Here is a 26,477-nt window from a genome sequence, read left to right as displayed (position 1 = left end):
AGAACAGAAATCTTTCGTCTGGCCCTTTTCAGATTTAAAAACATCCAAAAGGAAAACAGGTTGTGTGACAGTGAATCACAGTTTTTTCTGTATTGTCTTTATTTTGATGAGTTAGGAATATCTATATTTAATGAAATGTCTGTTCAAAAGCCAGACTTGCTTTGGTGCACACACGATGACAGAAAGGAATGGTTGTTTAATCTTCATGTTTATAAGTTGGCTGCCTTTGTCTGTAAAGCTTGGAAAAAACGTCAGGAGGGTTTATTTGTTTCATATTATTTGTAATTTATGTTGCTGCTCTAGTTTCTGGTCTCTCTGTCTTTTTTTATCCGGTCTTGTAAGCCTGTTTGGGCTGAGCATATAATGTATGCAAGACACAATAATAACATTGAATTAAATCATGTTACACTGTGGGTTTGAATTTCAGTCTGCAGCCTATTTAATATACAGGACTATAAGTCTGACTGCAGAGTGCTATATGGAGAGAGGCTTGCCTGTGGTGCCAGGTAAAAGCAGCTCTATCCTACATCCACGCCTCTGCCAGCGTGCCTCCGTTTGCTAAAATCCTCACTCTGCCTCTCAATTTTGCAAAGTGCAAATTTCATTACACTACTCACTCCATCACTGAACACCAAATCAGAGGCAAAACAAAGGCCTTGTGTCGCCGAATTAATGTTTAAATTTAATCTCCGAGATGCTGACAAAAAAAACCACTCAGCCTTGCTTGTTGTCTCCGCTCCAAAGTGGCACAATGTTTGCAGTGACATACTCAATGTGCTGTGCTGCAGTGTGATTACAAAGGAATGTGCTTTGGCTAGATAAAGCCATCCTCTCCCTGGAGCTGTAACGCTGCTCCTGAGATGACTCTCCTGCCCGTCCCCGCTCTCGTATGTGCGCAGCATCCATGTCTAATGCAATCCCTGCGTGACTAAAGACCAGCACCGTGCCAAGTATGCGGTGGAGTGATCACAGGTGTCACTGCAGCTGATTCTGCTGCACAATGTGTTTGACATTCACTCACAAGGTGAGATGATAAAGCTTCCTTAAGGACTGAGATGATTAACAAGCTGCTGGGAATAGCTAAGAAGGCAGACTTGTGGAAACACTGGACAGATATGGGATGGCTCCGTGAGGAGGTTTTATAGAGCTGACGGACACAGGCTAATATGTTGAGAGGAACCATAACAACGTAGAGGCTAATGCCTTTGCAAAGATGCCGTCAAAGGAAGTTGAAGAAAGTTGAGAGGGCTTTTTTTTGCCCATCATATTAACAGATGTCCAAAACAATTTCTCAAGCAGCAGCATAGAAAGTGTGTAAATAGTGTGTAGGGGGGTGGTTCTCACAGTTGTGACATATCTGTCTGTTTCTTGTAGCTATTTTAAGCCAGTGTGTTCAAACTGTGATACAAACTAGTTACATGTGTCTGGTATTAAATGGTGTAGCTGCTGTCTCTGTCATACAAAGAGAAAATATGTGGTTTGGTCTCAAAGGAGTGGAATATTACCCCATAGTCTTGATAAGTTGTAACGTAGCCTAGGGTGAGATGTAACATCATGAAATAAGGATTATGACCAAAAAAATTAAGGCATTAAAAGCTTTTTATTCAACACTTAAATTACTTTATAGCATAGTTGGTGTGTTTTGTGTATTTGTGTGTGTGAGCCAAATATATAACAGTTTTGCTTGGCATAGTGCCACATTTTTTCATGTTATTACCCCTAACCTAGACTCATGTAGCCACGAACTAGCTAACCTAACGTTAGCTTTTTACTTCCGGAGATTGCATTTCTTGCTGAAGAAATTGTGTAAGTACCACAAATGTTTGTTTACTACAGAACTTATTTTTGGCAATAATCCAAAATCCAACCGAAAAATCCTGTGGGCTTTTTGACGAGCAAACCAGTGCGATGCTAACTTTTGCGTTGGCATACAGAAAACATCATCCTTGGAGCACTCTATACATGTCTCACTTCCATTCCTGAAAAATGAAGCCAACATGGAAGTGCCAAAAACTGCAGTTCCTTGAACGGTCACTTGAGGCTGGCTCCAGAATTGAGTCAATCCCCTTAGGCCCCCTGGTTAAAATTCCCAAATTTACAGCAGAAGCAAACGTGTTTACAGCCTGATACAAAAACGTTTTTGGTCTCTACAGCTAATTTCCCTGTTCATGACAACTGTATGGGGTTTAATTTTTATATAACTCACCTGTTTACATTTTATTAAGGCTTAAAGTTACACATAACTAAGGGCAGGCCGTTTTCAGTGACAGGCTGTTTACTAATAGTGTCCTCGGCCTCTCAGTCAGGTCCACCCTCTCACCCAAATATGGTCACTTCTTGCTCCAAAAAACCAAGATGGCGACGGCTGAAATGTCAAACTCAAGGCTTTAGAAAACTAATTCAGAGTTCAATGCTAAGGTTTTTTTTCACTTGCCCGGTCGGTCAAGTTGGTCAGAGATCTACTTGCCCAAAGTCAGTTTTTACTTGCCCTAAAAAATTGTTTAATTTAAGCGGCTATCAGTTAACAAAGACTGCAGTTATTTTTATGTTATGTAATCTTTATTCACACTGTATTTATTAAATAAAACAACATATGTCATGTATTGTAGCTTAATTCCTACACAAATATGACAGTGTCAGAGCTTAAAGTGAAAAATTTGTCAATCGTTCTCCGTCTATAATTTTGCGCGCTACTTGAGCCATGCCCACCTCTATTTATTTTTCACCCCTCTCTCCAGTTCTGCTGTATTAACACTGGGTTTAATATATTTTACTTCCATCTCTCTGCCCTGCTCTACTCTACTTCAACGCTACTTAGCTTTCTCTCTACTCTACCAGTAGACTACCACATCCACCTGTTGCACAAAATGCACACAGCAGTGTTTCCCCTAGGATGGAGTTGTAGCAGCGGAGGTGAAGCACACGCATGAAAAATAATTTTCACATGCGTGAAACTTTTTTGTATGCTTGCAAAGCACAGCCTGCTAGGATGTTTCTATGTATCTACTGGCACCAGAAAGGCTCTTTAGGACTAAGTACATACAGTACATTTGTGCACAGTAATGAGCAGGTGAAATGTCTGTCTAGCTTACATATGAGGTGTCTCAAGATTTAGGAACATATAAACAATTTTATTGAATATAATAAAAGTAAAAAGTCACTTGACATGCTGCTGTTTTGTGCTATGACCTATTTAGGTGTTGGAAGTTTACGTGACAACGCCTGAATGCAACACAAGCTCAGCATGAGTGCCATGCTGCGCTGCTGTGCGAGCAGCTGTTTGTCTATGTGTAATGTGCAGTCTGTCGATGGTTATTTAGGCTACACACTGTCCATAACAATAACTTTGTCAGCTGACAAACTGCAGCGGGCTCGGGGTCAGGTTTGGTCAGGAAAATGCGGCCCGAGCTGCTCTAGCGTGCTCACCTGTGTGTGTGGCGGAACTCCACCGTGCGCGATACAGAGAGCAGAGGAGAATTGTTAACGCGTGACCATGTAGAGACAGAAATGACACGGTGACATAACACCATAAATAGTATATTGTTATGTTATTATATGAAGCGTCCGTCGTGCAAAATAATATCAATGGGGGCTGTGGGCAGGACGTTGTTACGTGTGCCTGTGACTTCAGGCAGAGAGACCGCTGCATCAGAGCCGAAGGAGCGCATTTTAAAATACATTTATTTTTATCAATTAGTTATTAACTTTTACTATTTTTAGCAACTTGCCCAATTGGGCAAGTGAGTTGTTAGTTTACATGCCCGACCTTGAGTTTTACTTGCCCCGGGCAATCAGGCAATCCCTATTGTTGAGCCATGTAATGGGTGACCTTATGGTAGCTACGAATGAATCAGATGATTCAAAGCTCGCTCCTGGTTGGAGAAACTGAAAGTGTTACAACCATCCCTGGTCTCCCCTACAATACTTCATTCTGACCGAGTTTTCACTGTAAGCTATATCATAGCTTCATAGTTTATCCCTGATCTGCTGTAATTGAATGCCAAACGTCACATCCACAAAACCTAAAACACTGCCCAAGTCACTGGAGCCAGAGCTTTCCGAGTTATCAAACCCCAAGCTCGACGTCCTGAAGGGTGTGAATGTGAGTGATATTCAGTGGGGAGCCTTTTGTATCTTGATGGCCTTTTGTTGCCGCTGGCTATACAAGCAGCGCCAGCTCTTTCGCTGCCACACGACTCCAGCTCTCTTCTTTATGACTAACTCATTACGCCAGCATCAAAGTTTAATGACAAAATAGCCCAGTGCTCATGAAACCTCTCAGGCGCCTCTCAGGGGCTGCATTGTTTAAATGAACATTATTATGAGACAGGAAGGATGCAGCCCGCCGCTAATGCCATATAGATATGATAAAAATGAATTTGTCGCAAGTGCTCAGTTGTGGTGGAAATAGTTACATCTATTGAGGGGAACAACAAGGCAGAGAAATAATTACCACAAGAGATGGAAGCATCCCCTGAGCCAAGATTACACCAGTGAGCATCACTCTTAATTAGGTGGATCTTTAGTTAATGCCTCACTGTGTCCCTTGCTGCACCTTTTCTTTCGTCACATCTCTCTATTCTTGTATCTCGGCAAACACCGGTCCCCTCACCCATCCTCACACCGCTGTCTGAGTACAAACAGCAATTTTGAGGCACTCAGATACCACTCGAACATGTGTGACGCTACACATCAATTTAGTGCCGAGATTGGGCTTGACCCTGGAGGGCACGTTATTCGAGAAATAAGAGAGAAATGACAGCAGGCCAGTGTGTGTGTGATGTAAGCAGAATTTCCAGGGATGAGACAGTAACTGAGGCACAAGTGATCCTTTGACCTTATTAACTGCACCTGAGAACAAACTAACACTGCAAATATAATCTCCATTTAGCTCCGTCCTCTCCTGCCTCGCAGCAAATCTCATCTCACTAATGGGAAACGACTTTTCCTCCGAGTCAAATGGGAATCTGCCGTCATGTTGTTGTGCTATAAATGATGCCCTCCCTTCTAGTTTCCTGACCTGCTCTGCATCTGTCTCTGCGGCTCTGGCAAGCAACAGCTGTTCTAATGTCAAATCAAGTTTACTAGTACATCGTATACAATGTCTCATTGGGCTTTACAGGCCGACATTAACAACAGGCGGTCTACAGGAACAAAGGAAACCAACGCAAAAACAAAACAAAGACAAAAAAAAAACGGCAGACAACCGTGTAATGTGACACCGTGTAATACAAGAGAGGGACGTGTGTTTGTCACATCTTTCTTACTATGAGTGGTAGCTCGTGTTATTATGGACTTGGAGGTGCATTGCTGAGTGGTGAGTCATAGTGATTGCTTCAGCATTCAGGCCCTCCTCCCTCCTTCTCTCTCCGCAGTGTGTCAGCTAACTCACTCCACCTACTGGTCACAAATTCAAATCTAATGTGCAGATAGAGGAATGTACAATGTGTCCTAACATTGTAATCAGTTCTCATCAACACATGATATCGTTAATACTGTCTCCCTTAACTACACAGTATTAAAACTCTGACAAGACAGTTTGGCATATTTTGACATATAATCTGATGCATTCTTCCTGATGTGAATGAATTTCCTGCTTCCTCTCAGTCAAAATCTCGGCTGTAATCTCATAAGAGGGTTGTCTGTGATTTTGTGTATTTAAATGAGTGTGTTACATTAAGATATGTGAGTGGAATACAAGTTGGCGTACAAAGGACTCAATGCTTTTATCTTTTATCACAAGATGGTGCTGTTGATTCAAAAGACTACACCACCTGTGTCTAAAGCATGACTGAATTTAGGCTGATGACAGATAGGTTTGTCACCTGTAAATCTCTCTTCCTGTCTCTCCCTCTCTCTTTCCCCTATCAGGCATCCCTCTCTAATATCGCTCTCATCTTTTCATCAGATGACCCGTGCGATCTGAAAGCAGAGTGCAGCCCCACCATGGACAACGAGATAACGGCGAAGGAGAGAGGCGTTCTGGAGGAGAACAACGAGAAGGAGGAGATGGACCAGGAGAGAGCTCAGGAGGAGGAAGGGGAGGAGGAGAAGAAGCTGAAGGAGGAGGAAGGCGAAGGGGAGGAGAAGAGGAAGAAGGAGCAGGAGCCCCTGACGGAGGAGCAGGAGCTGGAGGAGCTGAGGGCCCAGGTGCTGCAGCTGCTGCTGGAGCTGGACGACGCCAGAGAGACCTCCAACAAACACCAGGAGAGCTTCCACGAGCTGCAAGGTGAGACCCCCAGCCTTGGAAACGAATGCCGGTGCTAAGACTGTATTTTTATACTATTTATTTATTATTTAGTGTCTTGAATCATTAATCTCCCTCAATCACAATCTTTTATTTATTATTTACTAACAGCACATCTGACCTGAAATCAAGGGCTATAAAAAACAAAAGCAAACATCTTTCAAAACCCCTGAATCCTGCCTTTCTGGGCAAATTTTAAAAAATTCTGCCACTTGTCAACCTGGTCTCATTCTCATGTTGTTATCCTTTATGACTTTTAGTCATGGGAACATTAAATCATAACCATCTCTGCTGTAGAGATCTGTGAGATACAAACTGGCAAACATTACAACTATTGAGGCAAAGAGCTTAAGAAGCTACAGTTCTCCCAAAAACTTTGACAGAAATAGTCTCAAATTCTTCTTCCACTTCCTGAAAATCCCCGTAGCTTTTGTAGTTAACAGCATAGCAGCATGGGTGGATTATGAGACAATGGGCACCTGGGCGCAGATATGCAAAAGCCCTAATCACGTCTCCCACATAGGCGTAAGGCACAGACTTTGCGGTGGTTTTGCCTTTTATTGAATTATATCTTTATTAATCCTTGTAGTCTTTATTCATTTTTGTGGTTCTATATATCATCGTGGTCATATTGTGTCTCTTTGGCTTTGTTTGGCTCATTTTTGTACTTATTTTGTGTCTCTTTGTGGCTCCTTTGCAGTCATTTTCTGTCACTTCCTGGTCAGTATGTGTTAATTTGAGGGTGTTTTCACATTTGGTCCTTTTCAGCCCTCTAAATGGACTCAGAGTGGTAACTCAGCATTTTTTGTGCATATGTGAACACTCCAAGAACTGTACCCAGACCACCTCGGCAGGTGGTCTGAGTTAGTTTCAAGCCCACAGTGCGGTTCACATAACCTGTTCCTTGTGAACACAAAGCGCTCCAGGTTTGCTTTGCTCTTTGCCATTGTATTTAGTCCTCTAGAGCACATGCTGTTGCACTGGGCCGCTTGAATAAACCATGTCAGCCTGTAACACTTGCAGGGATGCAGGACGAGGAGTAGTTTCGTCCACGGAAGATACTGCACGTCTCCGGATGTGGAATGTAGAATACATCAAACAGATACAGGCTACAGCACAGAAACACTGAGGTTTTCCTCCAATTTTAAGTTCATCTGTAAGCGAGGGGCTTCATAATCACACTGCTGTGCCACGTTAAAGTAAAAACAAAACTGTCAGTATATATATATGTAGGCTATAGTGTGAACAGAAAGAGGACTGAGGCCCCATTAGAGCTGAAGCTGACCAGAAAGAGAACTGAGTCCTCTTTCAAATGACCTGACAATGTGAACACAAAAAGAACTGAGTCCCTTTTCTGTCAGTCCACTTTTAGGTGCACTTTAAGAGGACTGAGTTTAGTTTGTTTAAAGGGACTATATGTGAAAACAGCCTGAGTGACATTTTACAAGTGAAGGTCAGTGGGGCCCCTGGCACTTTGGGCTCCTGGGCCTGTGCCCATCCAATAATAATAATCCATCCTTGTATGGCAGATGTAGCGCAATACACCATCTCCTTTTAATCATGTAGTGGCAATGCAGTGAGATCTGCACAGTATGTCCCGATCATAAACACAAGCTAAACTGAAAGTGATCCACAGCAAAGTGGTGGGCACTCATGAATATGTTAGGCATGGCACTGACTGTTCGACCAAAGAATGGATACGTCATACTATGCAGCGAGGGACCAGTTTCACCCATTTGCAACATGAGATAATTTCCTCTCCCTTTAATGATGACACAACTCACCATTTAGAAGAAACGCTATACTTGCAGCCCGGCCGTGAGCATGCAAAATGTATCTGCCATTTGCATTCAACAGTCATTTGTGAAATGTGATGCAGTGAACAGTTTCTGTGAAATGGGCCTCATTTCATTACAGCTCACCATTGTTCTTGCGTTTGCGTTTTTGAGTCCAGGTTTCCCAAATTTCTACAATGGAGGTGGTGGGTGAAATGTTATCTAAACCAATAAACAACATGAGAATCGGATCCAGATACATGGCTTTCCTTTAATCTCAAGTAAATTAAACAAGCAATTAAACGCTAACATTTAAAACCTTATGGGCCTTCCCTCTCTATGATTTAATTTAATTTATGTAGCAAGATCTCATGATTATGGATTCTGGTTTGGGAGGTCTCTAACTTAATTATTATTACAGTAAAATAAAATAAACCATGCACTTTCCACCCCTGTGAGTCTTAACATTTTCTCTATTCTTTACGCACCAGCAGAGAAGAAAGCCCCTGTCCTCCACCTTTCCACCTGAGACATCTCCTCTTCATCACAATCTAACCGCACACGTAGAAGCGTAAATGTTTATATGCGACCGCTGACACGGTCAGTTCCTCACAGGCACTAAATGGAGCATCACATCATACCTTAGAAATGATGAGCTTAATGTTCAGGGACACGAGCACTGCGTAAGACCTTGGGTATGGGGCTGCACTGAGTTCAGTGTGTGTATATGACTGCGTGTCATACTAAAAGACATGGCGTGGTGAGCTCAGTTGTTTGTTTGGCAGTGGCAGAGACATTCCTCAGACAACTGCGTGCATGCTGAGCGAAGCTTCCAGACTGGGTGTCCTAGACCACAACGAGAAATCACTGTGGGTCAACTCCCACTGGGAACAGTCAGCTGCTCAGGCTGCTGACAGCTGTTGGGGGGGTGGAGCGGTGGAGGTGGTGGGGGTCCTGAGTGAACATGGTGTAGAGAATGATGTAAGATGAGGTGTAGGCTAAGATCAGGGGTCTATAGGCGATTTTAATGCAAGCTGTCAATCAAACTACACTCACCAGTTAGGCTATATGCTGCTGTTTCCTGAAAGGAGGAGACTTCATCCGAGCCGAAGAAAAATCTGGAGCGCGATGTTACTGATTGAAAGATCTCAATGAAAATGGTGATAGTGCATTTCTTAAAAGATCATTCTTAAGGTTTTTTATTGTTTTTAATCGACAGGCCAGTTTATTATTGTGAAAGGGAGAGAGGAGATAACCTGCGGCTGCTGCAGCAACAACAAAGCCTTTGTACATGGGGTGCCTGCTCTACCAGGTGAGGTGGGCGCCCTGATAGTGAGATTTAAATGTTTTTTAAGTGAGACTAAGAGCCTGAAGCCATGCTAGGCACTCTGTGAGGCTAAACTGAGGCTAAATGCTAATGTCAGAATGCTAATATGCTCATAGTGATAATGCTGATGTTAGGCAGATATAATATTTACCCATAGCCTGTATAAAAATAATGGATGTAGCCAACATGACGTCACCAATTGGTTTGTGGTCTGCCATTTTGAAGCCTCTAGTTTGGCATTTTGTCAGATGCCATCTTGGATTATTTGAACCAGAAGTGACCATATTTGGACTGAGAAGGTGGAGCTGACTCATAGAAGGTGGTAACGCCTCGCAGAGAGCAGGACCAAGCCCTTAATATGCATTAAGTCCCTTATATAAATGCATAACTTTGAGTCTTAATAAAATTTCAATGGGTGTGTTGAATACAAATTCATCCCCTGAAAGCTACAGTTGTCATGAACGGGGAAATTAGCTGTAGAGTTCAAAACCGTTGGGTGCGTTGCGTCCATATTTCAGCCCTGAAGGTTGCAGCTTGTGTTCATCATGTTCATATTGGCGTATTTACTTATTAGCACCAAACAGATGATGGTGTTAGAGGAAAAAGAAAAGGGATTTTCAAAACCAGTAGCATTCATCCTCTGGGGATTGCGAATGTCTGTACAAAATGCCATGGCAACCCATACCGTAAATTTTGATGTATTTCAGTCTGGATCAAAGTGGTGGACCAACCGACACTGCCATCCCTGAAGCCATGCCACTAGTGGGTAAAAAATCAGATTTAAATTTTGATAATGCAAAGCCAAAATGTTGCCACGGGGTCAGTCCAGCCGCAATACAGCTATCCGTGACTTAGGGTGCTTTCACACTTGCCATATATTTTACCAGCGCTAAAATCAACCCACATAGTTGTCCTTCCATTGTGACATTAGAAAGTGTCGCATTTACGTTTGTTTACTTCCTGGATTTTTCAGGCATTGTTAAATTCTGACCAATCAAAGCAGCTTTCTCGCACAAGGTGTTTAATCTGGTCTGTGTGTAAATGCTGCCGTGAGAACACAAACAAACTCTAAACAATTATGCAATTTTGTAACAAAATTAGTCCTTGATTGGACCAAAGCAAGACAACTCTAGGAGTACCCTTAAAGCGATTGTCAGTCAGGGGTGTAAATTTTGGGGGCCAATGGCCTCTTTCCTACTTCCTACCCCCCTGTTTCAGGTCCTCTTGCTTAGACCACACCCATCTTCAAACTTGGCCTTCATTTTGATCTCAACTACACACCTGTGAAATTTACAGACTGCATCTTGCATGGCTGCGACACAATTTGTACAGTGGTAGTTCCAGCTAGTGTTAGGTGTCACCAGAACCACATTTTGCCATGACGAACACACACACGCAGACTCACGGCGTAAAAAAAAAACAATGCCAGCCATTGCAATGTTGTCACAGCTGGTAGAAATCTCTTTTTATCTGTAGTTTGGGTGAATTGGCCCTTTAAGAATATGCAGGCTCAACTGACCTTCCTGTGTCTCCAACGAGCAGCTGTTGTTGTATTAAAGCCATTAGTGAATCTGCCCGAAGTATGCTGGAGAAATGACTTGGCATCACATACTAATAAGGACCAAAAGGAAATAGGAAGTCAAAAATAGCCGCAAACCAAAAGCTGTGGAAAAAATACAGCCAAAATAATCATCTTTGTTTTGTTCTGCTGTACTTAAAAGTTCTTATATGCAGGAAGAGAGTTTTATGAAATTCATATACCAACAGATCTTACAGCAACACTGACGGTGCAGCTCACATTGTGTTTAACACTCAGACGGACACATAGAACTGTTTGTGTCACTCAGTCATGCCTCAAGGTTGAACAGCTTATCAAGTTGTCATCTTTCTATTGGCCTGCTGACATTTTCCTCTTATCTCTCTACCCACTTCCCTCTCCTCTCCTCACTTCACCTCTGCACCAGGTCTGCTGGAGGATGAGCGTCTAGCCAGTGCCCATCAGGCTGAAGCCTTCACACGGCAGATCCAGAATCTACAAGGTACTAACGTCATAAAACACTCAGAAATGTTTGTTCTGTTCTGTTCTCTGATAAACTTGCACAATGACTATTCCATTTGGTCAATCAACGACGGAAACAGGAAAAATAAATCAAGAATCACATACTTCATTTTACATTTCTTATGTTTGTCAACAGTCGATGCCAATATTCGTCTGTAAGCTGCCGGTGAAAAACAATTTGTTAGCATAAATCGACAGGACCTACATCTCGTATGTCACTGTATGGATTTCTATTGTCCCAAGCTCTCCGGTGCTTCACAAGTACGTTGGCATGTGATTGACTACAACACGTCAAATGCTTGCAATGATTCAGCTGATTGATCTGGGGGCTTTGTCTTTTTGTGCGACTATTTTTTAAAATAACGTCTTATGTAAAGAAATCATTCACACAGAAACACAATTATTCTTCAGAAAGCCTAAATGAGATTCGTGCTCAATCATGAGGGGTCAATGAAACACACATCAGAGCCAACACAGTACAACTGGGGATAATGAGGATAAAGGCTCTGGGTACAGGAAGGAGAAAAATAAATGAAGAAAAAGAAAAAGATAGAGCAAGCATGCCCAAATGTTCTCCTTCAGAGGGCCAAAACTGAAACTTAATGGTGGGCCACAGACCAAAAGCAAACACCTGTTGTGTTGGATTGTATTGTTAAGATGCAAAATGGTACTCGGCACTATGTTCCCTCAGTTGAAATGCCTTTTGTCTGTGTGCCACTGTCTGTTTCTCTATTTTTTTCTTTCCTCACTCGCTCCAAACTGTCTTCCCAAAGTGTCTCTCTGTCTGCTGTGCTCAGATTATGAAATATAATTGATAATTAGGGATCCTGCATATTAAGATTATTATTGTATTATAAAGACAAAACATATAGCCAGCACGCTAGCAAGTTGAAAAATTGTTTAACGTTACTTCCCCATTAAGTTACATTATACAGAGATGTCTCCATAAGTATTTAAGCATAAAAAATAAGCTGAATTCATGGTTGACGAATGTGAGTTTCTGGAATTTACCCTTCACTTGTTCCCGCACCGGAATGCAGACTGGCCAATCATAACATAGCATCGGGCCAGCTCAGACCAGGGTCCGACAACAACACAGCTGTGCTCCATTGACTCTAATGCAATCGTCTCAGATTTCCTTCATTTTCAGGCTGGTTTTGTGGATTTGGAGCTAAATGTTGTGCCTGGGGCACGTCGTGTATTAATGATACTTGTTACCTGGAGAGGTTGGAAAAAGATATACATTTCTTCCCTGTTCCAAAACCAAAATCAATCAAGTGTAGGGTTAGCTAGCTAGCTACTGAAGATATAGCCTACTGAATGTATACACATGCTGCCTTTGCTTTTTAATGATTATACGACTTCATAAGACAGACCCTGCTGTACAGGAACCAGAGAAGGGAAGCAGGGAAACTTTGTGCGCAGATGAACGTTGTTTGACTTCCACTGGAGATCCCTGCCTGTATGGCGGCTGAGGCAAAGGGGGCACGGGGGCAAAGCCAAACACCGTTCATCTGCACACACTGCGATGCCACACAGCTGGTTCAATATCAGCAAAGTTTCCCTTTATATTCATTGTCTTCTGTGGCGATCAGCAGTGATGTGGTGGTTCACTTTTACACTGTGATCTGTAGCCTATAGTTCGGCTTTAGCTTCTAACTATCTTTGTCTTTTTAACCTGTTGTTGCTGCTGAGTCAGTTTGACATCCTGGATATATCCTTCAAACACAGACTGTAGACCCCTCTGTCTGCTTCTCTCTGGAATCACTCTTTCATTTTTCCAAAAAAATTGTAACTAATTGATAGTTAGTTATAGTGTGGGTTTCATGCTTACTCCGAGAGCTTGTCGAACCTTCACAAAGGGGCAGGGCTTTGCAAAAGGTCAATTCTTCATGATAATTAATGGTATTCTACCAGGTAAGTACTTCAGTTAATGTAAGCCCGGCACACAATCCTTTTTTTCTACTGCACGTAGAGCATATACCAATTAATATAAAAACGACTCATTGCAACAGGGCTTTATGCTTGCATGTGTTTACAGGCAGGACTTACACTCTCTGATATGACGGCACTGTTGACGTATCACCGCAAAAGGCTGACACAGTGCGTCTATGTATATATTTCTATAATCTGGTGGGCCAAACTGACCCTTATGGCGGCTCAACTCTGGCCCATGAGCCACACTTTGGGCAGCCCTGAGATAGAGAGAAACCCAAAAGCAATCCTTACACAAAAAGACACAAAGAAAAATATAAAAGGAGGAGCAGAGCAGTGTTTTTAGAGCTGTAACTTACTTTTAGTCAGTTGAGGTAATGCCAAACTACTTCATGACGCATCTGTACGTGTACAAGAATTATTTCTTAACTTTTTAAGCTGCTTATTGCTGCTTTAATCGCCATTATCTGGCATTAATTCTCTCATTGCTGTTTTTGTGAGAGACAGAGAAGATTTTCCTTTCCTGAAAACACTAAGCTAATAATCTGAATCTGACCCTGAGAAAAAGGTCTGTTACCATCAGTTACATCAGCTGTTCTTTCAAACAGTACCCACACACACACACACACACACACACACACACACACACACACAGAGTCACATGCACATGCAGGAGAACACCACCCACACACACAAACACATGCAGGCTCACTGTTTCAAAACCTCAGGTAAGATCATATACACACACAAACACACATCTATATACACCCATACTGATGCTGCAGTCTCACCCACACATCCCCCTTACAGAAAACATTCTCCTCCTCTCCCCACAGCCCAGCTGCGTTCTGTGCAGGAGGAGATGGACAGCCTGGAGGAGGAGAAGGAGAGCGAGCTGGCGGAGGCCCAGGAGGAGCTGCGCGTCGCCCAGGAGGAGGTGCTCCTGCTCCAGCAGGCGGCAGAGGAGGCGGCGGCAGAGAGGGAGAACGACATCGCATCCCTGCAGGAGGAGCTGTGTCGCCGGCGGGCCGAGCTGCAGCGCCTCAGCGATGAGACCCAGGAGTACGAGCTGGAAATCACCACGCTGAGAGCCGAGATCAGCATGAAGAGCCAGCGCAGGGAGGTGGAGAGAAGAGAGGGTGAGGGCTGAGGAGCAGGGAGAGGAGAGATCAGTGTGGTAATAGAAGAGAAAAACACAAAGATAGGAAGGATGAAAGTGAGAGGGTGGAGGTGGTTTTGTAGTGCGCGTACATGCTTTCTCCATATTGTTTTACTTTCAGCGCATCAAAGTTAAAACACAATAAGTCTCTGTTTTACACTTCATCTTCACACCTTGTGTAAACAGCCATCAGTGAGAGGACTGTCTCTGTGTGCACTGTGGAATTTATCCAGCTTACTACTTTCACAAATAGCCCATGTTCCGTCTTTGTGGCTGATACTGTGAAAACAAAGCATGATGTTATGGATGTTCTTCTTCCATGCTCACATCATGTTAGCATCCCGCAGTCAAGCACATAAATCATTTCTGAGATTTAATAAATATTACAAATGTGGTCACTGAGCGTTGAAAGAGGAGTGGTGTGTGTGTGTGCAGATGTGTGTGTGCGTGCATTTAGGATACCAGGAACATGAAGTCATGAGGGGGAGGGACACGCACTTCTAACACATGATATCATCGCTGGGCTCTGCAGCTGAGCCTTGGGTGGGACTGAGGGAGGGGAGTTCATGTAATTTTATTGTTGGGCTGTTTCAGGAAAACCTCACACAAAATGTATTTTATATGCAGGGACAATCTAACTCACAGTTTGGCTCCATTCTGAAGGAAGAGAATACATTTTAGCAAACAGGCTTATCTGCTTTCTTGCTCTCGTGATGTGGTTAGACGAAGTGGCAACCTGTGGGGCTGAAAAATAAAGCCAACACCGACTTGCAAAAATGTCCACTTAGACTCAACAATGAACTGATTCCACTTTAGTGGTAAAATGTCAAAAGTCAAGGTCGCTGTGACCTTGTACGTCTCATTGTCATGAATGCAGTATCTCCAGGACAACCTAATTTTTCAAATTTTCACACAAATAGGGCGTTGGTAGCTTAGTGGATAGTGCCGGCGCCCCATGTATAGAGGTGATGCCTCGCTGCAGTGGTCGCGAGCTTGACTCCAGCTTGCGACCTTTTGCTGCATGTCGTCCCCCCACTCTCTCTCTCTCTCTCTTCACTCTGTCCTGTCCATTAAAGGCAAAAAAGCCCAAAAAAATAATCTTTAAAAAAATTTTTTTGGTACAAATATCCACTCAGTCACTGTGACCTCGCAAAACCAAACAGCAACCTCTGAGGCTGAAAATGAAGCCAATGTGGAAGTGCCAAAAACTGCAGTTCCTCACTATGATGAGACAATCACCATAGTTATCATCATTAAGTTAGCTGCTTTGAATGATAGGCTCTTTCGGCTCCAAAAATCCAAGATGCCAACAGCCAAAATGCCAAAGTCAAGTCCACCAACCCGTGGGTGATGTCACGGTGGCTACTTCGATTATTTTTAAACAGTCCATGGATTTGTTGACAGAATAGAATTGATTACCTGGTGCATTTACCAAAAAGTTAAAAAAAAAAAAAAAAAAAAAAAATCACCAAAAACTTACCAGTGTCTGGGTTTACTACTCACGGTATGTAGCCCACTGAATACATGCAGTAGTGTTTCTCTTACTGGCCTTGCCTGCGAGTTCCTGGTCGGCTGACGGCATCACAGATTTTTAAAACCCTTTTCTCGGCTCAAGGAAAGTTTTACAAATATAAACACTCCATGGATCAAAAATTCATAATTAAAAGATTCATTATCGGGGTCGTCGGTGGCTTAGTGGATAGAGCAGGTGCCCCATGTAAAAGGCTGTTGCCGTAGCGGCCGGGGTTCGACTCCTGCCTGTGGCCCTTTGCTGCATGTCATACCCCCTCTCTCTCCCCCTTTCACACTTCACTTCCCTATCAATTAAAGGCAAAACCCATAAAAATATCTTTAAAAAAAAAAGAGAGAAAGATTCATTATTGACCTTGTCTGCAGTTCGAGGTATATGGTCAGCAGTTTTACAGACATCTCTTTTATGGTGGCAGTCTATGTGGGAAATGCTTTTATTTTCTGAGATACCATGAGGGGCCACTGGAAAAAATTGAAAGCAAGGCTGAGCGGTGTTCCTGGGGGCGTGGGGCAGGACCAGTAGTACCCATCTGGAGTCTCCACTGGTTGCCTGGCAATGGGTCCTAGCCAAAAAATAGTCCAGCACATAACCCTGTAAAATGGCATTCATTTTCCTACTAATCAAACAAAGAAGATATATTTTTTAAGTCAGCTTTAGAGGTACTTGTAGATTGTACATTGTGTTCCTGTTGGATGGAGGCAGGCTAGCTGTTTCCCCAGGTTTTAAGTTTTTATGCTAAGCTAAGCTAACCAGCTGCTGGTGGTAGCTTCACATTTAAAGGGCCAGTGTGTAGGATTTAGTGGCATCTAGCAGTGGGGCTGCAGAACTGAGACTTCCCTGTTTGGCAAGCGCATACAGAACTATGCTATCTGATGCAAAAACACAAAAATGCAAAAAAAAACCAAAGGGCCCTGTCCAGAGCCAGTGTTTGCTTTGTCCATTCTGGGCTAGTGTAGAACAACAAGACAGGCTCTGTGGAAGAGGACCCGCTCCATATTTAGATATAACTGGCTCATTCTAAGGCAACCAAAACATGATGATTCTTACTTTCCGGTGATTATAAACTAATGAAATCATGAATGTTATGAATATGATACATCATTTCTGCCAATATATCCCCCTAAACCCTGCACACTGGACTTTTAACAGACAAAAAGAGTGACATTAAGCTCCTCATCTCACTTTCGGCAAGAAAGCAAATAAGCACATTTCCTAAATTGTCAAACTAGTCCTTAAATATATTCTACGCATGTTGTCATTATGTTACAGCTTCAAGCAGTAACATTAAAGATGACCTCCTCTTAACATCTTCATGTCTGACCTTCCTCGCTCTGTCAGGTGACGTGGACCTGCTGAAGGAGGAGTGCCGTATGCTGAGGGAGGAGTGTCAGACCCTGAAGGAGGACAACAGACGTCTCTCTGAGAGGCTGCAGCTGCTGCAGAGACAGAGGACATGGTGAGAGGTCAATGACTGCTCACTCATCAGCTGTGCTTACCGGATCAGCTGGAGGGGATACCCTCAGGAATACTACCCCTCGTCACAGCCACTCACGTCATGTCTCATTTAAAAAAGAGTGGCCACCTGTTTAAGCACCGCAGTGAAGCTGTAACATCATACGAGGGATTACATTTAAGTGCAGGAACCTTTAGTTAATTAATTGATAGGTAGATAAATCAAACATTTTGAGACTGAAAATTGATTCTCAACCTGGAAAATAATCTCCCAACAAGATCTATTTAGTAGCTATTATGAAATTTTTTTTAGCGCATCCCACAATCTTCCTCAGCAGATGGGAAACTGGGCACACTCCATCTGCTGAGGAAGATCCTGTGATGCCTCAAAAACAAAGCTAACTTTATTTATAGCACTTCTCAAAACAGAATTTACAAAGTGCTTTACAGGAAGAAGAAAGGGGATAAAGGAGAGTTAGAAGAGACAAAGACAACAATATGTGCAACACGGAGAACTAACACAAAGTAATAACTATAAATCAAGAATAAGGTTCTGATTCTCTGCAGTAGACTGCTTCGGAGCTGAGAAGCATGATGGTCAGAGCAGCTCCTAAATGAACCCTGTAGTAGGACAGGATTTTAAATTATGATTAATCAACTAATTTATTAAGCAAAAATGCCAAACATTCTCCAGTTCAGCTTCTTAAATTTGCTGCTTTTCTCTGCATCTTTTTGAGTTTAATTAAAAAAGAAATAAGTTTTGGTTTTGGACTGTTGGTCAGACAAAACAAGCAATAATATTGTGGTGGGCCCTTTTAATATTGTTTTCTGACATTTATAGACTAAACAATTAACTGATAATAAAAGAATAATCATTTGAATAGTCCAAAATTATAATAATCTTCAGCTGCAGTTCCATTACAAGGCTGGCTACACAAATGTCTGTAATAGGAAACAAATAATAAAAGAATAGTGGGCCTCATGCAGCAACGTTCTCTTAAATTTCTCTTGTATTTTCTTTTAATATTCTATTAAAAGAAAAAAATAAGAGAAGTCAGATGCACCAAACGTTTTTATTATCCAAATCCGCTCTCACCCAGGTGTGCTGAATGATGAATCCCACATGATCATAAGTTACCTAAACATTACATAAAGGCAGGTGCTGTGCTGTGTGCAGAGACTCTGGCACGTGCCAAAGTATTGGAGGGAAGCCACCAAATAAAGGCTGTAAGAAGAACTTCTGCAGCAGTGAAATCAACGTACTCTTAAATAAACTTTTACAATGTAAATGTTAGTGTCAGTACTGGTGTTACAGGACATTTAACAACCGAGTAATGGCAAAAGTGGTGGTGGAAGTATTCAGATCCATTACTTAAGGCTGTGGCTCAGGAGGTAGAGCAGATTGTCCACTAATCTGAAGATCGGTGGTTTGATCCCCAGCTCCTCCAGACTGCATGTCGAAGTATCCTTGAGTAAGATACTGAAACCCAATTTGCTCCATCAGTGTGTGAGTGTGTTAAAAACTGAGTAGCAGGTGTCGCACTGTATGGTAGCCTCGGCCACCAGCGTATGAATCTGTGTGTGAATGAGACTCAAAAGCGCTTTGCGTGGTCGGACGACAAGAAAGGCGCTATTCAAGTACAGGTCCATTTACCATTAAGTGAAAGTTCTAACACCACACTGTAAATTTACTATTTTAATAGTAAAAGTCCTGCAGTGTTACTTCAGTAAAAGTATGTAGGTACAATCAGGGAAATATATTTAAGTACTAAAAGTAAAAGTACTAAATGGAGATAATTTTACATCAATTTAATAATTCAAAGTTAGTAAAAACAAAAGCGGCAAGTCCTCATATTTGAAAAGCTGGAACCATGAAATATATTTTTTCAAATTTAACATACAAACCCCAACAAAAACAAACACACACACACATGGAAGAGGGATCTTGACACCTAAATTCAACAGAGTCAGTCGGTTAATAACAAAAGCACATAGCAATACATCTAATCCATGTATGATTATCAGACACAGCCCGTCATGGACGAGAGCAGGAACAAGGAAACCATAAAGGATGAAGGGAAAACATCCACTTAATATGTATATCCAGATGTGGTTCTCATCCAGATGCACTCATCCAGTCCAGATATGGTAAGAGAGGACGCCAAGACCAAAAACCATTAAATGTTTTTGCATTATAAATGACTTAAAAGATGATCAAAATAGTTGCAATTTATTAACGAATCATCTGACTTACACTTTTGGCTGCACTTGAAAGTTTTTTATAGAGTTTGTGTGCAAAACTTTGTAATCAAACTTCATCAAATAATTGTAGTGGAGTGAACGTACAGTATTTCCCTCTGAGGTGCAGGGGAGTGGAAGTAGAAAGTGCATGAGATTGAAATACTCAAGTAAAAGTACCTCAAATTTGTACTTGAATAAATGTACTTTGTTGCATTCCACTACTGGTCAGCAGAGGGACGTCGAGTAGCTGACCTTAAAGTAATTAGGAATCAGTTGTCCAAGTATATTAGCAATTCTTCAGCCCACAAATTTAATAATGCAGTCATTATAATTAGTCTAAATCAGTGGTTCCCAACTGGTCCAGCCCCGAGGTTCAGATTTGTCCTTAGTCATTAATTCAAGGTCCACAGTGTAATACATTTAGCATCATACTTGTGTTTGGCCATGTCGTCAAGCTAGTTTGCTGTCTCTGTCACGTAGCTGTCCGTTAGTGATGATGAAACCTCCACATACTATATTTGACAACACAAATGCTGGTCATCATATAAAATAACAGCAATCATGTTTAGCCTTTGATCGTGGAAATGATCAGCCCATTTGGAGCCCATTTTCAAACTTTCATCTCTTTCAGCTGAAACTGAAACTGTGATGTAATCTTCCCCATCAGCTCCAGTGTCTACCTGTCACTGAAAGAAGAGGACGGAGGGGAGGGAACAGAGGGGAAGGAGATGGAGACCGGCTCGGATGAGGTCATGACAGAGAGCTACATGACCATGGCTCAGTCTGGGAACTGTCGCCTGGTGGACGCCTCCATCCAGAAGAATATCTCATTCGATGGGAAGCCAATGACCCCAACTAGCTGGAACGGAGGCATGGGTGAGATCTTCTCCCTGAGGGACCAGCTCAAACAGGCGGAGGAGAAGGCCTCACAGGTTCAGAGAGAGGTATGACGCTAAGAAATGCCTTGGGAATTTATGATAAAATGATTAAAACATGGACAGATTCAGGTCAGCCATAATCAGCCAATCGATGTCAATCAATTACACTAAAATTGGTTTCAGTGAATGCAATCAGTCAGTCCGCTGCTGTGAGGAGAGACTGAGAATTTGACCTCTGTGTCCTCCAGTGTGACGGGCTGAAGATGGAGCTGCAGGAGCTGCAGGTACTGTATGACAGCAGTCAGAGGGAGAGAGCGGAGCTGGAGGAGGAGCTGCTGCGCTGCAAGGCAGAGCTGGAGAAGCTGTCAGGGGGGGCTCAGGTGAGAGGGAAAGACATGAATAATACAGTAATATACAGTTGGTAGAAGAAGTAGGGAAGCTGATTTTAATGCGATTATTGAGAATCTTTAGGATGTTTAAACTGTGTGGTTAGTTTTGCTAAAGCATCCGTAGAGCAGGTTGTTGTTTCCCAATGAATGTGAACATATTCTAGATGCAGTTATGAGAATTTTCAACCACTACATGATTAAGAAGCTCGTTTTCTCTGCACCCACACTGTTGACTAACACCTGACACGTTTCACATCACACCTGCTGTATCCTGTGTCTGTTGAGCCCACTTTTCTATGTGTGTCATACTGTAGCAGTATATGTTTTGATATGAACTGACCTGGCCTGTCAGCACATATCAGTATCTATTTTGTGCTTTGGGATGGGGAACCTTTCCTGCCCCCACTATGTGTCTGTCTTCTAACTTCTCTGTGACAGTAATGCTTTTTATACTGTTGTTGGACCAAAACACAAAACCTGCAAAAAGGCATTTCGAGCAGAGAATGCCTGTTTTGTCAGTGAATCCTATGTAGCCGTCAGATATTAGTCAATAGAGAAAACACAATGAAAGGACCTTTGAACCTTTAGATCTTAAACGCTCTTTTCCTACATTAAAGCAACAGTTCACCTCATGATCAAAAATACATGGTTTTCCTTTTAACCTGTAGTGCTCTTTATCAGTCCAGATTGTTTTGGTGTGAGTTGCAGAGTGTTGGAGATATCAGCTGTAGACATGTCTGCCTTCTCTCTAATATAATGGAACGAGATGACACTCAGCTTGTGGTGCTCAAAGCGCCAAAAAATACATTTAAAAAAGTCAACAGCAGTCTCTTCCCAGAAATCATGACCTGGTTACTCAAGATAATCCACAGAACCTTGTTGTGAGCAGTTTCATGTAGGAACTATTTTCTTGCCACCAAACTACACCCACCGACCGTATCAACAGCAGAAGGAAGCGTGTATCTACTCATGAACAAGAGGCACATGCTCATGACAGTGCAAACACTAAGGGGCCCTACACATGCCGCGTTTTTTGCACCCTCAAATTCATTATTTCCAATGTAGACGTGCGGCAGGCGTGCTCAAAGGCCAGAGCGACGCCGTTGCAGCGCATTCGCGTTCCTGCGTGCCCATTTTTCAGGGTGCGACGGCTGCGCTCTAAAATAAATTGAGTCCAACTTTTGGAATGCAGCAGCGTGCACTGCATGTCATGTGACGTGGAACAACCAATCACAGCCAACAGATATCTTTCCCTTCTTGTGTAAATATCAGTCTGTGATGAATATGGAGAAGAAGTTGATCATGTTAGTGCAGAGCTACCAGAGCTTTACATCTTACTCATGGACGCTGTGCCCACACATAAACAGCACCTGGAAGAAGATCAGCTCTGCACTCAGGATTTCAGGTAAATGGGCTATGGTACTGTGCTAGTTGAGGTTGTTTGGCAACCTCAGACGCAACCTGCCACAGCGCTCTTGAAAGCTGGCACAAAAGTAGCACCCAGCGCCCAACCTTGTGTTTTCCAGGCGGTTAAAGACGCGGTATGTGTGCGGCCCCTTGTGGTGTCTTCCTTGGCTGAGCTGTAACGTTTGCAAGCATAGCTGAGCTTGCCATATCACACTATGATGCACACTTCCCTGCATTGTGGTACAGTGAGTGTAGTTTGGTAAAAAGAAAATAGTTCCTGTATGAAACTGCTCACAACAAGGTCTGTGGATTATCTTGAGTAACAGGGTCATGATTTCTGGAAAGAGACATTGCTGTTGACTTTTTAAATCAATTTTTTTGCGCTTTGAGCACCACAAGCTGAGTGCTGTCTAGTTCCATCATATTCGAGAGAGGGCAGACATCTCTACGGCCCATATCTCCAACTCTCGACAACTCACACCAAAACAATCTAGACTGACAAACAGCACTACAGGTAAAAGGAAAAATGTCTTGTTGATGTGGGGATGCACTGTCCCTTTAAGACTGGTTTCTGTTCATTTTAACAAGGTGTGAGAGTCAACTTGCAGTGAAATGACACATGTCTAAAATAGTTAAACAATTAGCTACTTATTGTTGCATACAAAGTGTTGAAAACATGGATAGTTTTATAAATCCAGCAGGATTTGTGTTTTAAGCGCTCACAGTAAACTCCAACATCCAAAACTCTCTAGTTGAACCTTCTTAGCGCGAGGAGCTACAGTGCCAAATCCAGCGCCCTTTTCGAGATGTTTCTATTTGCCTATGGTTCGTCCTCTGGGTTTGGCTTTTTGACAACACAGTTTGCGAGCGCAGCACAGTGTGACCCCTGAATGCACCAACCTGAGGATAATCTGAGGTTTCAACTGCACCAAGACAGACTCAATATTCTGCAAGTTGATTTTTACACAGTTTTAAAAGGAATGGATGCCACACTATGTGTAGGCCTAAGGAAAGAAAATATGTATCCAGAAATCCTTAAAACAAAACAAAAAATTGGTTGGAAGCAATTTAAAGTACTGCACTGTAATATGGTCCTTTAGTTTTTATAGTTAGAAACAAACAGGGCTAAAGTCTGTGTTTTGTCTGCAACAGCCATGATGAGATGTCTCTGCGTTGTGTCAAACTGTCTACCCGTGCCTGTCTCTGATGCTGTCCTTGTTCTCTGAATGTCCATGACCTCTCAGCCTGTACGATGACAAATTTAGCAAAACTTAAAAACAAATGAACAATAAAATGAGGATAGAGAGACAAAAGTACCATCATATGCTAGACGCAACATTCATGCTGTTCGTCTTTCTTTCTTTGTCACCATCACATCACGCGCAGCCACTAAATGCCACACAGGACTGCTCACACATACTCACATTGAGTTGATGTGTATGTCACCTTACAGTTATGCATTCTTTGTTTAACAGGAAATGTAAATCACTCCATCACAACCCCCCTACCCCCTTTATATCACAGCCATAGCCCATGTCATGTTTTTAATTTAGTGATTCGCAGTGGTGATCCATTCGTGCTGTTGTCACACCTTTTTTTATCTGTGTTTTTATTATTTTGATTCTTCAGTCCATCCATTCATTCATTCCCTTCATCCCCATGGTCCTTGTGTTTGTTTTTATTCCCTCCTCAGATATTCATCCATCCGTCTGAGCACCCTGTTCTCTCCATCCCCTTCATAGGAATGATTGTAATATTGGCTGTGATCTGGTGCTGGTTGTCGGAGCTGGCGTCCCAGAGGGCAAGGTATGGGAGGAGCTTATCTCTATCTGATGCGTAATGCTACGTAAGGTTTTTAACGCTGTGATTAAAAAAGGGTCAGTTCACCCAAGTAACATAAAAAACAGTGTTTATTACATACAGTATCTGGCTATGCAGATAGTTTTGGGTTTATTTGCCCAGGTTTTATGAAAACCGTTGGTGAAAGTAATGTCTTGCCCCGATACACAAAACACAAAAACGGTCAACAGTTTTCATTGGTTGATATAATGGATATGTATTCTTTGGATTACCTGTGCTAATCAGGCAACCTGGTCTCACTCCATCAAACACTGACGCTTGGTCAATAGCCCTGGGTGTCAAATACCAACGCACCAAGGCACCTTTTAACAACAGTATGAGACGCACCCAGTGGCGAAATTTTTTGATGCTCCAAGCAACTGATGTTGTATAAAGAGTGAAAAGGTCAGCATAGGGTGGGTCAAACACTCCCTATGCTGACAAACAATACTATCACTCAGGAGACCACTGTTCATGTCCCTTGAGAAACCAAAAGTCAATCAGTTTGTTTTAATATACACACATACGTAGTGTGCATCAGTTACAAACGTACTTATTTTAAGCCAGACCTTGATTTTTTTCTTTAAAATAACCACGTAATTTTGTCGCTTAAACCCAAGAAAGTAAACCTTAAGAGTTTTTTTATTATTGCGTTCTTCATGTTTCTCTTTTTTAAGTTTATTTTGAAACGGCCCTGTGTGCATTTAACTAGCGTTTCACATTTCTTGTGAAACAGAAGTTTATTTTGAAAAAACATAATGCATGTAAAGAGCATGAATATGTAAAGAGATCTGGGGCCTCATTTATAAACACTGCGTTCGTACAAAACGAGGCCTGAAAGAGGCATACGCCACTTCCCATGGAAAAGGTGTAATCTATAAAAACAGACTTGATGGGAGAAACTTTGACCCATACACAAAAACATTTTGAGGACAGGAAATTGGCAAAGCAGATGGTGAGGTGGAAGCATGATTGTAGAAATTGTTGAATATTATTGGCGCACACCGTTTTTTGCTTTTGTCCGTATGTACATTTTTATTTATTTATTTATTTTTTTAAAGATTTTTTGGGGGGGCATTTTCAGCCTTTAATGGATAGAACAGAAAAGTGTGAAGGGGGGAGAGAGAGAGGGAGTGACATGCAGCAAAGGGCCACATGCTGGAGTCGAACTGCGGCAACAGCCTTGTACATGGAGCGCCTGCTCTACCACTAAGCCACCAACACCCTGCGTATGTACATTTTTATTATGGATCCTATGCATTGTTTTATATATGAGACCCCTGGAAACAGCACCGGATGTGAGGTACCATTCATTTCTATGAAAACTACTCGGTGGCACATGAAGCCAAAAAAGTTAAACTGCCACATTTAAAACCACCCAGATGATCAGCACTGCTTCAGCAGTGTGTGGCCCATAGAGCAGGCACACTAGAGACTTCCCTGGGCCAAGCTAGCCACTGCTCCGTTAAACTGAATGGGGATAAAATGATTCAATTGTGTCGCTTTTTTCAACTTTACAAATATCATCGGACCGAATGGAGTAGTAAAAGTGAAACAAGTCTGTTTTGCCATGTAAGTCAATAGGAAAATGTCTTTTGGCTTTCTTTTATTTTCCGTTGTGTATACCACAAGTGAGTGAGAAAATATATTATTTGGGTGAACTAACCCTTTAATATAAATGACTGCCCAAGATTCACTGAGGGTGGTGGTTGTTTTGGGAGGGTCTAAACTGAAGAAATGCCAAAACTGCCTGGAAAAATCTCCAGTAAATGAAGGTAGATAATGATATTAAACATTAATGGAAGGTGGACGTGGGACGGGTGGGCAGTTTGGCAAATTATAACAAATTTTTTCCTTCAGTGGCTCTGAATACATCATTTACAGAAACAGTTCAACATTTTAGGAAATGTGCTTATTTGCTTTCTTGCCGAGACCTAAATGATAAGATGGATGCCATGAATGGATGTTAGTGCTTTAAGCTACAGCCAAGAGATGGTTAGCTTAGCTTCGTATAATGACTGGACACAGGGGATACAGCTAGCCTGGCTCTGTCCAAAATTCAAAAATAGTCCTACCAGCATATCTGAATCAACGCATTGTATGTTTAATTTGTACACAAAGAGAAATGCAAAAACAAAACAATTTGTGGTCATTGGGGGAGCTAAGAGCTGTAAGTAGCTACGCTAATCATTGTTTTCTGAGCCTTTGTCATCACTACAACCAGCAGAAACAACATTT

General features: G+C 42.2%; 1 protein-coding gene across 9 annotated transcripts in view; it reads left to right on the top strand.

Moving 5' to 3' along the window:
- Positions 1–26,477, top strand: part of LOC125887169 (coiled-coil domain-containing protein 136-like) — a 46,420-nt gene that overhangs the window by 15,373 nt on the left and 4,570 nt on the right. For 8 of the 9 annotated variants that reach the window (XM_049573787.1, XM_049573791.1, XM_049573786.1 and 5 more), the window contains 7 exons: positions 5,909–6,229; positions 11,314–11,388; positions 14,180–14,482; positions 17,372–17,489; positions 20,394–20,670; positions 20,853–20,984; positions 24,094–24,206. In XM_049573787.1, coding sequence (XP_049429744.1) covers positions 5,909–6,229; positions 11,314–11,388; positions 14,180–14,482; positions 17,372–17,489; positions 20,394–20,670; positions 20,853–20,984; positions 24,094–24,206 — 1,339 coding nt within the window. The remainder of the gene's footprint in view (positions 1–5,908; positions 6,230–11,313; positions 11,389–14,179; positions 14,483–17,371; positions 17,490–20,393; positions 20,671–20,852; positions 20,985–24,093; positions 24,207–26,477) is intronic. The other variant, XR_007449126.1, reaches the window with a different exon arrangement.

The sequence above is a fragment of the Epinephelus fuscoguttatus genome, linkage group LG4 (genome assembly GCF_011397635.1).
Source record: "Epinephelus fuscoguttatus linkage group LG4, E.fuscoguttatus.final_Chr_v1".
Taxonomy (NCBI): domain Eukaryota; kingdom Metazoa; phylum Chordata; class Actinopteri; order Perciformes; family Serranidae; genus Epinephelus; species Epinephelus fuscoguttatus.
The sequence above is the reverse complement of the archived record's forward strand: the minus strand, read 5'-3'. Positions and strand labels throughout refer to the sequence as shown.